Raw genomic sequence first — 10,336 nt, forward strand, 5'->3', positions numbered from 1 at the left:
TTATCAGAAATAATCTCAGAAATAATTTGTTATTTAAAAAAAGACTAACATGTTTTGACTAAAACTTGACTAAGATATATTGAGTTCTCTTTTGACTAAAACTAGACTAAAATGACGAGACTTTTAGTCGACTAAAACTTGACTAACAAAAAAAGATTGACTAAATATGACTAAAACTAACAAGGACATTTAGCACAAGACTAAGACTAAATAAAAAATAGGTGACAAAATTAACACTATGTAGCAGAGCTGCAGGTCATTCACATGGATGTCTTATAAGACCTGGATGCAACATTAATGGCGCAGCCCCTATGAGAGTTGCTCCATCCTGCCTAAAAAGTTTCTAAGCTTCCGGGTTTATATGTAACCACTGACCCCGCCTGCGACGTCACAGGTTTTTAAATAGCTTTTCTCGGGTCAAAGAAAGATTTTCAAACATAAAAATTCCATGGATTAAAAATTCAGACTAGAGTCTGTAGTTGGAGGTGTCCTGGCAGCAGTTCAACAGACGTCTATTTTACAATGGTGTTCTAGGATTAAAATCCTTTCTGGGTCGCAGAGGGATTATACGTTGCAATACCGGCAGTGGCCACTGCAGAACACTGCCGACCACTGCAACCAGCGGAGGGGCTAAGTGCTGTATGTGTCCTAGTCCTAGTTCTATTATCTTTACGGTTACTATAATTGCCACTGTTCATCATTATGCCCACTGCTATAATTATATTAAGTCGTATTTCTGTATCTTTCTCTCTCTTTCTCTCCCAACCGGCAGCGACAGATGGCCCCCCACCAAGAACCAGGTTCTGTCTGAGGTTTCTCCCTGTAAAAAGGAAGTTTTTCCTCGCCACTATCGCACCAAATGCTTGCTCTTAGGGGGAATTGTTGAGTCTTTGTAAATTATAGAGTGTGGTCTAGACCTAATCCATCTGTAAAGTGTCGTGAGATAACTCCTGTTATGATTTAACACTATAAATAAAATTTAATTGAATTGAATACATTTTGGTTTCCTCTGATTGACAAGACTTGGGATAACAATTTCCAAAAGCCAAAAGTCATGTTCATTATTTTTCTGTGTGATTTCAATACATTTCTGTTAGATTTCAATTTCTATTTAGTTTTTTTTGTCTATGTAGTCACACACCAATTTATGCATTCATGTGACATCCCTGCAGCATACATCCTGATTGCCCAGGTTGTCCTGAAAAAAATTATGTCTACAATTTGATTGTGCATTGCAGACCCCAAAGGGTTGACTGATAATGTAATGCGTTAAATAGTTAAGCGTACAATTCAACTTATATGAAGTAAAGTTTCCAGTAATAAATTAATATTTAGTTGGGTTGAGCTTGAGGAAATCCATATTTTCCTATAATTTGTACCAAATTACGTTTTTTTCCCAGGGAGCTTCCCAGGAATTTGTCACATAAATATGGATCTGTAAAATAAAAAGTGGAAAGCCTATTTTTCATACACTCTACAATTTACTTTGGATGCAAACCAACAAAATTATTAATTTAGTAGAATTATCTCTTTTTTTATTAAAGAATCACGTATATCAAGTATATTAAATGTATAGTTATTTATTGAAGAAAGCAATTAACAAATATATTAATTCATGCAATTCTGTTTCAAAAATTAAAAGTAAAAAAAGGTAAAGTATGCACTTCTCAGAAACTTAAACAGGTCAATATGTGATCACCTGCAATATTGAGGCAGTAATGTAATAGGTAACATACTTCCAAATCAACAATGTTTAAAAAAAAAAAAAGCTTATATAAATAACAGGAATATACACATAGTTTATAAAAACAAGTTTTTTCACTTGGCTACTTAAAGTTATTACACAAGGAGGGTACTGTAGCTGCATTATCTGCAGAAAACTGTGGCAAGCGTAAAGTAAACATTACATCAACATCTGAGTTTAGGGTCACAAACTTAAGGAAGAAAATTGGTAAAGTAAGATGTATTTACAATGTTTCTGGACTGAAGCTTTACCTATCAGATTTGCCTAAAAAGAATCAGTCAGTATCTGAATCCTTGATATTAAGGCCAAGCATATTGGAGAGGCTCAATGACAATTTGTCATTTGCATCTAATGCCGAAATTTCAGGGGCTACCAAGCCCAGTGTAGACTCTGGCTTTTCTACTTTGAAAGTACCTCCTCTCACCAAAGCAGAATCTCCTTCTTTTGTCGAGGCACTGACATCAAGACTTGGGGCGGAGAGCTTGAGATCGATATCAGATGGTGAGAGGGTACCTGAGGGTGATTTTTTCTTTGACATTTTCAATCTCTCCATAAGGTCAATCTTTCCTCCTGCTTTTGATGTTGCATTTACCACTGGCAAGCGTATCCCTTTGCTGACGATATAATCCTTTACCTCTGTGTTAAGTTTTAATGAGTCAAAGGTATCACTAGTTCCTGCAATGTCATCAATGCTGTTCCTGGGTAGTCTGTGGACTTTGAATACAGGAACCTCTGCCTCAGCATTAGACACCTCTGCTGCTTTAATTTTAGGCTCTGGAAAGTTCAACTTTGGAAACTTCAAACTTGACAATTTTGAATTTTCAAGATTGGCATCTACATTTGGAGCTTCGGGTCCTTTAATGTCTCCCATAGTAGTGCCTATGTTGACCTTTGGTGCCTTGATTCCAGCCTCCACTGAAGGATGAACACTGGGAACTTCTACTTCAGGACTTGAAAGACCCAGTTCTGGAAGCTTGAAATGAGGCATATTAAATTCCCCCAGATGGGAATCAAAATCTAGACCTGGTGTCTTTAACTGTGCATCTGGTCCTTTGAGGTCTGTTTTGGGCAGGTTGATAACCACATTTGGTGCTTCCAGTTTAGTTTTTGGCAACTTGGTGTCTATGTTTGGTGCTGAGAGGTTTCCATCAATTTTTGGTGAAGACAGGCTGAGAGCTGGTGCATTCAAGTTGAGATCAGGTACCTGAAGGTCTGCTTTTGGTAGATCCAGACTGGGTCCCTTTACATCAGCTTTGGGCAAATTAAGGTTCATATGTGGAGCCTTAATCTTCGGTGTAGAAAGATTGAAGTCCGGTACACCGATGTTTGTTTTGGGGGCCGAAAGGTTAATATCTTTCTTAAGATCAGCATCCAGATCTGGAGTACTGAGATCTCCTTTAATAGTGGGGGCAGAAAGATTCAAGTTAGGTGCTTTGGCATCAGCTGTTGGCAATTTAAGATTTACATCAGGAATAGAGACATTGTCAGCATCAACATCGAGATTAGGTCCTTTTACCCTCGGTAAGCCAAACCTTGGTAAATTTATTTTGGGTATCTTGATTTTTCCAGTTGGGGAGTCAACCTCTGGAGCTTGAACATCTACATTGGGACCTTTTAGATCAGCTTTTGGTAAATTAATATCGAGATCTGGTGCATCAAGACCAACTTTTGGTGCAGACAAGAAGAGACTTGATGCTTTTAGGTCTACATTAGGTGCATCCACATCACTTTTAGGTAAGACAAGACTGGCGTCAATGTCTGTTGCTTTTAAATCAGCATCCAATTCAGGAGCCTTGGCTTTTGGCCCATTGAATTTCGGGAGTTTAAGTTTAGGTAACTTCAACTTACCATCGCGAATGTCAATATCTGGGTTGATATCTGGACCACTAAGATCTACATCTGGACCTTTGACTTTAGCATTAGGCATGCCGATGCTGAGGTCTGGAGCCTTAATCCCACCCTCAATATTTGGTGCTGAAAAATGTGGTGCACTCAAATTCGCATCAAGTGCTTTGAGGTCCATGTCAGGTACCTTCACATCAGCATCAATGTCACCCTTTGGACCCTTCAGTGTGCCAAATTTGGGTTTATTGAAGTTGAACCATTTTAATTTTCCAGAAGGACCTTCAACATCTGGTGCATTAATGTCTAACTTAGGGCCTTCCAGGTCATCTTTTGGTAAGTTTAGATTTACATCTGGTGCATTTAACTCGCCATCAAACTTTGGAGCTCTGAGACTCAAGTCAGGGACTGAAACATCAGCATTTAGATTTGTATCTGGACCATTAACATTAGGACCTGAGACTGACCACTTTGGCTTTCTAAAAGTTGGAAGTTTAAACTTCCCAGATGGAGCCTTAATGTCTGCATTTGGTGCTCTAAGATCTACATCAGCTTTGGGTAAATTCAGATCAACATCAGGTCCCTTGAGTGATGGAGCAGAGAGACTGAGGTCAGGTGCTTTTAAATCAGCATCAAGGTCAACATCTGGGCCTTTCATCTTTGCCCCAGAAAGCTGGAACTTGGGCTTTTTGAGTGTTGGAAACTTGATTTTGCCAGAAGGAGCCTCAATGTCAGCATTTGGTGCTTTAAGATCAACATCAGTTCTGGGTAAATTCAGATCAACATCAGGTCCATGAAGTGATGGAGCAGAGAGACTGAGGTCAGGTGCTTTAATATCTGCATCAAGGTCAACATCTGGGCCTTTCATCTTTGCCCCAGAAAGCTGGAACTTGGGCTTTTTGAGTGTTGGGAACTTGATTTTGCCAGAAGGAGCGTCAATGTCAGCATTTGGTGCTTTAAGATCAATATTAGCTCTGGGTAAATTCAGATCAACATCTGGAACAGAGAGATCAACATCTGGTGTGCTCAGATCTGCATTCAGGTCCATATCAGTGTTTGGGCCATTAAGTTTGGGTTTCTTCCACTTCTGATGAGGCCAGTTAATTTTCCCTGATGGAGCGTCAATTCCAAGACCTGGGCCCTCAAAATCTACATTGGGGCCATTAAGGTCAGATTTTGGGAGATTCAGCTCAGCATTTGGTACATTAATCTTCGGCGCTGAGACATTTAAATCTGGTGTGTTTAGGTCTGCATCTATGCCTAAGTCTGCTTTTGGGCCTTGCAGTTTGGGCTTCTTCCATTTCAGGTGAGGCCAGTTGATCTGACCAGATGGAGACTCTACATCAATATTTGGGGTTTGCATGTCTAGATCAGGGCCTTTAAGGTCAGCCTTTGGCAAATTAATGTCAAAATCTGGGGAATTTATTCCACCCTCCACTTTTGGAAGAGAAGGTGTGTTCAGGTTTCCATCTAAGTCCAGCTCAGCTTTTGAGCCATTAAGTCTGGGTTTCTTCCATTTCAAATGAGGCCAATTGATTTTACCAGATGGAGCGTCAATGTCAAGATTTGGGTTTTGAAGATCTAGATCAAGGCTTTTGATGTCAGCTTTGGGACAGTTAATGTCAACATCTGGTGCACTTAGATCCCCTTCAATCTTTGGTTTGGTGAGGCTGAAATCAGGTGCAGACAGGTCAGCATTTAAGTCAGCATCCGGTCCTTTAACTTTGGGACCTTTCCATTTTAAATGGGGCCACTTGACTTTGCCTGAGGGTGCCTCTATGTCAGCATTTGGGGTTCCTAAATTTACATTAGGACCATTCAGATCCACTTTTGGCCCATTCAGGTTCAAATCTGGACTTTTAAGATCTAATTTTGGGGCTGCCAGATTGAGCTCTGGGGTATTTACATTTCCACTGACAGAAGGGATATCACCAGAAACATCCATTTTTGCTTTTGGTGTTTTGAGTTGAGGCAGATTGAAATTTGGCATCGAGAATTTCGGGGCGTTGTATTTCATGTTGCCTGACTTGATTTCTGGTTTCTCAAGCGAGGAACTGGGGGTGTTGAGCTTGGGAGTTGAGACCCTGACATCAGGTGCTTTGAGGCTGCTGTCTAGATCTCCTTTTATATCTGGTCCAGTCAGTCCTAGGGAGGGCATTGTGAACTTGGCACTAGCATCAGCTGAGCGCTTATTTAGACTGAGACTGGGAATGTCTCCATTGAGAGTGGGACCACCTATTTCACCCCCCAACCCCTGTGCAGCATTTAGCTTTCCACTCAGGCCATCAAGGGAAATAACTGGTGCCTCAGCTGATGCATCCAGTGACATATCCTTCTTGAGGTTGAGCATCTGTTGGTAATGGAGTGATAAAAAAAGTAGGTTAACATTGATGAAAGTATTAATCAGCTACCGTTCAGTTACATTGTGTCGGAGAGCTGCTGTAACTATTTAAACAATTATTTGCATAATTCATTAATAAAATGTGCAAAGGAAGCATCTGTTGTGGGGTTTAGGTATTTTTGAAGTGCCCTGGGAAAAAAATTATATCTTATCAGTGGACGATGAGTTTTCCTAGATTAATGCTAGCCTATAGACCATACAACAGTTGGCTCACATCAGACTGGGTCACCTCACCAAAATGACAAAAAAACATATTTTCTAGCTTACCTCTTGTGGTAGGTTTTATATGCCCAAGTTTAGAGATATTTGTTTTATTGCAACTACTTTTGAAACACAATCCCAGGATCAGAGCTAAGTGTTTCATTTTTAATTTGGGGAACAAACCCTTGTGGCATTTACCTTTGTAGGGTCTTTGAGATCTAATCCCAGGGAGCCAAGGCCAGCACTGGCGTTTAGCTGCTTCTTTGTCAGAAACTTCATGTTGTGATTATATGGCTCCAGGACCCTCAGGATGTTCAGCACTTCATTTTTGTTGAGGTGGTCTAGGTGTATAGTGGCTGCAACAATCTCATCCCCTGGAACAAGTAGAAACAACTCATCAAAACCAGCATGTTTGAATCCTTTATCTGCAGTTACTGGTTGAGCCTTCCAAACCTGCAGCAAGAATAATATATGAGTTACAACGTTAACTTGTTTTTCTCTTACCTGCGTTTAGGCCACTCTTTGCAGCATTTGTGTCATCTGTAATTCCGGTAATGACTCCTTTCTCAGAGTCGTCTAGGAACAGGCTTTCTGAGAAACCTCTACTCTTGCTGTCCCCGCTCTATGTTTAAAAGTAGTTTAAAGTACATATGATAAGACACTTTGCACCATTGTCACACATTTGCACCATGTTTTCTGCTACAGTGACATTTTGTCATAAAGACAATTGCTATCACACATATTTAGCCATTTTTTATGTTGGCTTTTCATACTTACCATAATGTCTTAGATGTAGTTACATCCACATATCCTGGAAGTTATACAAGAAACCATAGAAACTCCAAACCACAGCAAAGTTATCTGTAAAACATCAGAGAAAAGCAACTTAAGTTATGAACTGATAAATCAGTGACATAACTATACAGTGTACCTTATGAAAGATGAAGATGCAGGGAAGAAATGCAGGATTTTTAACAAATGATTACTGTTTCAGTCTTTTAAGAATGTTTGAAAACAAAAGTGAAATCTCTACCGACTGAGATTAGTGTAAGTCATTATCCTTATTCATGAAAATCCTTTCCTTTTTTTAATTTAGAGTCCTCACCAAGAAAACAGCCAGGTTAAGTTTCCAGTATGCAATCAGTTAAAGGAATGTCCACAATAAAAAATTATTGAAGTGAATGTGGACAAGTGATGGTCTTGGTTCGATTTGGTATAAACTGATGTAAGAAGTAGTACTCAGTCACAATGCAGTCTGCATGGAGTGCTGCACAGGTGTGTAGAAAGAAGTAGTACTGCCAAATAAACAGGTACCATGTGTCGCTATGCATATCAGGTTTTAACTCAAACAGACATGTTGCATACATTTCAACCTTTTACCTAAAATCTTTAGCAGTTGCTGATATTTGACGTCAGATGAGCACATGCATTAGAACATCAAAGTTGATCTTGAAACATAAAAGAAGATAAGATGACAATAGTACAAAGAGAACCATTACAAGTCATAGTATGAGTAAAGCACTAGCTGAAGATCTTCATTATTGCTTGTAGAGATGATTTCCACCAGCTATCTGTAGATCTAGCTGGGGGTCAGTTCAACCCCCACACATCCCTGCCTGTGCTTAGAGTTCTTCACCTGCCTCATTTTTGGACCCTGACTGACAGAGAAACTACGTCACCCACACACCGTATCACCTCACACTTCAGGAATCCAAATCCTCTGCCATGTTTGTTCAGGGGAATGTATGCATCTCAACTAGTTGGTTTGGATGCATTCTGACTGACCTGTCACACCGCTCAGCACACACACACACACACACACACACACACACACACACACACACACACAGCCCTCCCCTAAACCACACCCCAACATCTCATGGAAATGCTAATGTAATTCACCTGCAGCACGGTCGCATAAAAAAGGACAGATCAGGCTTTACATTTAGTAATACTGGGCAGTGAAACAAATCCTCAGAAAAAGGGAATCAAGGAGTTTTTCTTCCACAAAGATCCAAACTGTCCAATAATGCTCCAAAAAGACTTCAATCGGTCAGCACCCATCAGTGTTAATGCAACAGACATGAACAGACACATCTATGAAAGTTGATTAGGTCCTATAAGCAGACAAACAACTCAGCAGTCAAAACTGCTCAAATAGTTATGACTAAAAAATCTACAACCTTGCTGTGTGCGATGACAGGCCACATTAATAATAACCTGTTGACTGATATGCTTAATGCATTGTTTTCTGAGGAGATATAGAATGCGAGCTGCAAATATAGATCAGGGGACAATGGTTATCATATCGCCACTTTCTAGAATCGCTGATGCTCCTGCACAGACGTCCATTATTTTCAAAGAAATACAGTTACGACATAACTGCACAGCGGCCTCAGGCTTTATTTCCCCAAACCAGAAATGAGCAATTTAAAAGGAAACCGGAACATCAGTACAGTCACGAGATATTTAAAAACCATCATCAGAGCAGTGTGGTTAATAGGTGTTTCCTCTGAAACAGCAGTGATGCCAACCACATTGTGTCCCAGCAGGGTGTGAAGCAGTGACAGCAGTGTTTGCTATGTCCTAGTATGTCACACTGACAACAGTACTTATTAGCAATACTGAACTTGTTGTTAATGCCAGAAACTGTAACACCTTTCCAAAGAGCTTGACTTTGCAACTGGGTCATTTTTTAAAAACAAAATTTTAAAAGACACATGTATTACAAGACAATATATAATTCCAACACACTGTATGTCAAGAATATGGACCTACAATTTCACCCATTTACTGTTTTCAGATTCCTTTAAACCCTTGTGTTGTCTTCCCTTCAACCTTGAAAAAAACACTTATTTTTTCGTCGTTTTTGACACTTTGTTTTTGCTTTTTCCAACGTTTTAAATTGTAAAATTTTTCTTCTACACATTTCTGATATTTTCTGATATCAAACAAAAATTGAAAACGGGTCAATTTGACCCAAAGTCAACACAGGAGTTTTAAACCCAGTGTGTATCATGCACCAAACCTTACTTGCAAGTCATAAAGTTATTTTCAACTACACTTATCAGTTTCCTTCTTAGATACAAGAAGATACAACATATTATAAACATCAAAAAACAAAAAGAGGCTATAGACAACACCGTATGGCCTCACCGTGTACTGCTGGCAGAGACGCCTCCTCAGGAAAGCCCAGGGACAGATGTCTCCCCGTCAGTGTATCACTGCTGCTCTGTCAGGCACGATGGGATGGATCTGCAGTTAAATGCCTAAAAGCAAGCCAGGAGAACAGGTTGGGCCGCATCAGAGCTACCTCTCCTACTGCCTAGTACCCTTTTACCCTTGCAACACACACTCCCACATATACACACACGCCTCGCCTTTAAACTATGTCACAGAGACACAGTCACAGGCATGGTGGCAGCCGAAACCTGATGAGAAACACACCACTCCTTCCTAACAGGACTAACCAGGTTTACAAAGAAAAGACACGTAGCAACCCTGTCTCACACACAAACACTTCACTCATACACTTCATTTCGCTTCCATTTTGACATCTGACATTCTGATGCCAACACATTTTTTGTAATCACTTTTTGGTACTTTTGCTTTGATACAGCAGGCCATGCACTGGCATTTAATGTTATTGAGATCAGCTCGGGTGAAAGTACCTGAGACAGAACCCCCACACTGAGTCTCACTCAACCCGGTCTCCAGTACATCCTCCTGGACCGACCAACCAGACGACATCTCATCTCACCCACCATCCAAATCCATTTCTATTAACATTCAATGTAATTCATTACGTCTTTAAATTACATATTATTGTGGCAGGGACCCTGCTAGTAAAACATTTTCTTTTTTTCCCAGGTTTGTTTATTAATTTCAAAACAGCAATACAAAAGCAGCATATATATATATATATATATTTATATTGGAAGGTTGGTGGTTCGATCCCTGGCCCTGCAGTTCCTTGCCGAAGTGTCCTTGGGCAAGACACTGAACCCCGAGTTGCCCCCGATGCTGCGCCATCGGAGTATTAATGTGTGTGAATGTTTATCTGATGAGCAGGTGGCAAAAAAAATGTACGGCAGCCTCAGCCACAGTGTATGAATGTGTGTGAGTGGTGAATGGTTCCTGCACTATGT

The 10,336-nt window shown here is 40.1% G+C and overlaps 1 protein-coding gene across 2 annotated transcripts; it reads right to left on the minus strand.

Annotated features, from left to right (window-relative positions):
- Nucleotides 1-1,564: 1,564 nt before the first annotated feature.
- Nucleotides 1,565-9,458, minus strand: si:ch211-125o16.4 (neuroblast differentiation-associated protein AHNAK). Of its 2 annotated transcripts, XM_039784770.1 has the most exons (6): nt 9,345-9,458; nt 7,569-7,636; nt 6,966-7,049; nt 6,693-6,810; nt 6,387-6,562; nt 1,565-5,936 (listed from the first exon to the last, which is right to left on the minus strand). In XM_039784770.1, exons 3-6 carry the CDS (start codon nt 6,966-6,968, stop codon nt 2,019-2,021), a joined length of 4,215 nt encoding a protein of 1,404 aa, XP_039640704.1. In that variant the 5' UTR covers nt 6,969-7,049; nt 7,569-7,636; nt 9,345-9,458; the 3' UTR covers nt 1,565-2,018. The 2 variants fall into 2 exon arrangements, with proteins under 2 accessions (XP_039640704.1, XP_039640703.1); XM_039784769.1 differs by lacking the exon at nt 7,569-7,636.
- Nucleotides 9,459-10,336: the final 878 nt, after the last annotated feature.

This window comes from Perca fluviatilis, chromosome 19, assembly GCF_010015445.1.
Source record: "Perca fluviatilis chromosome 19, GENO_Pfluv_1.0, whole genome shotgun sequence".
Lineage (NCBI taxonomy): Eukaryota > Metazoa > Chordata > Actinopteri > Perciformes > Percidae > Perca > Perca fluviatilis.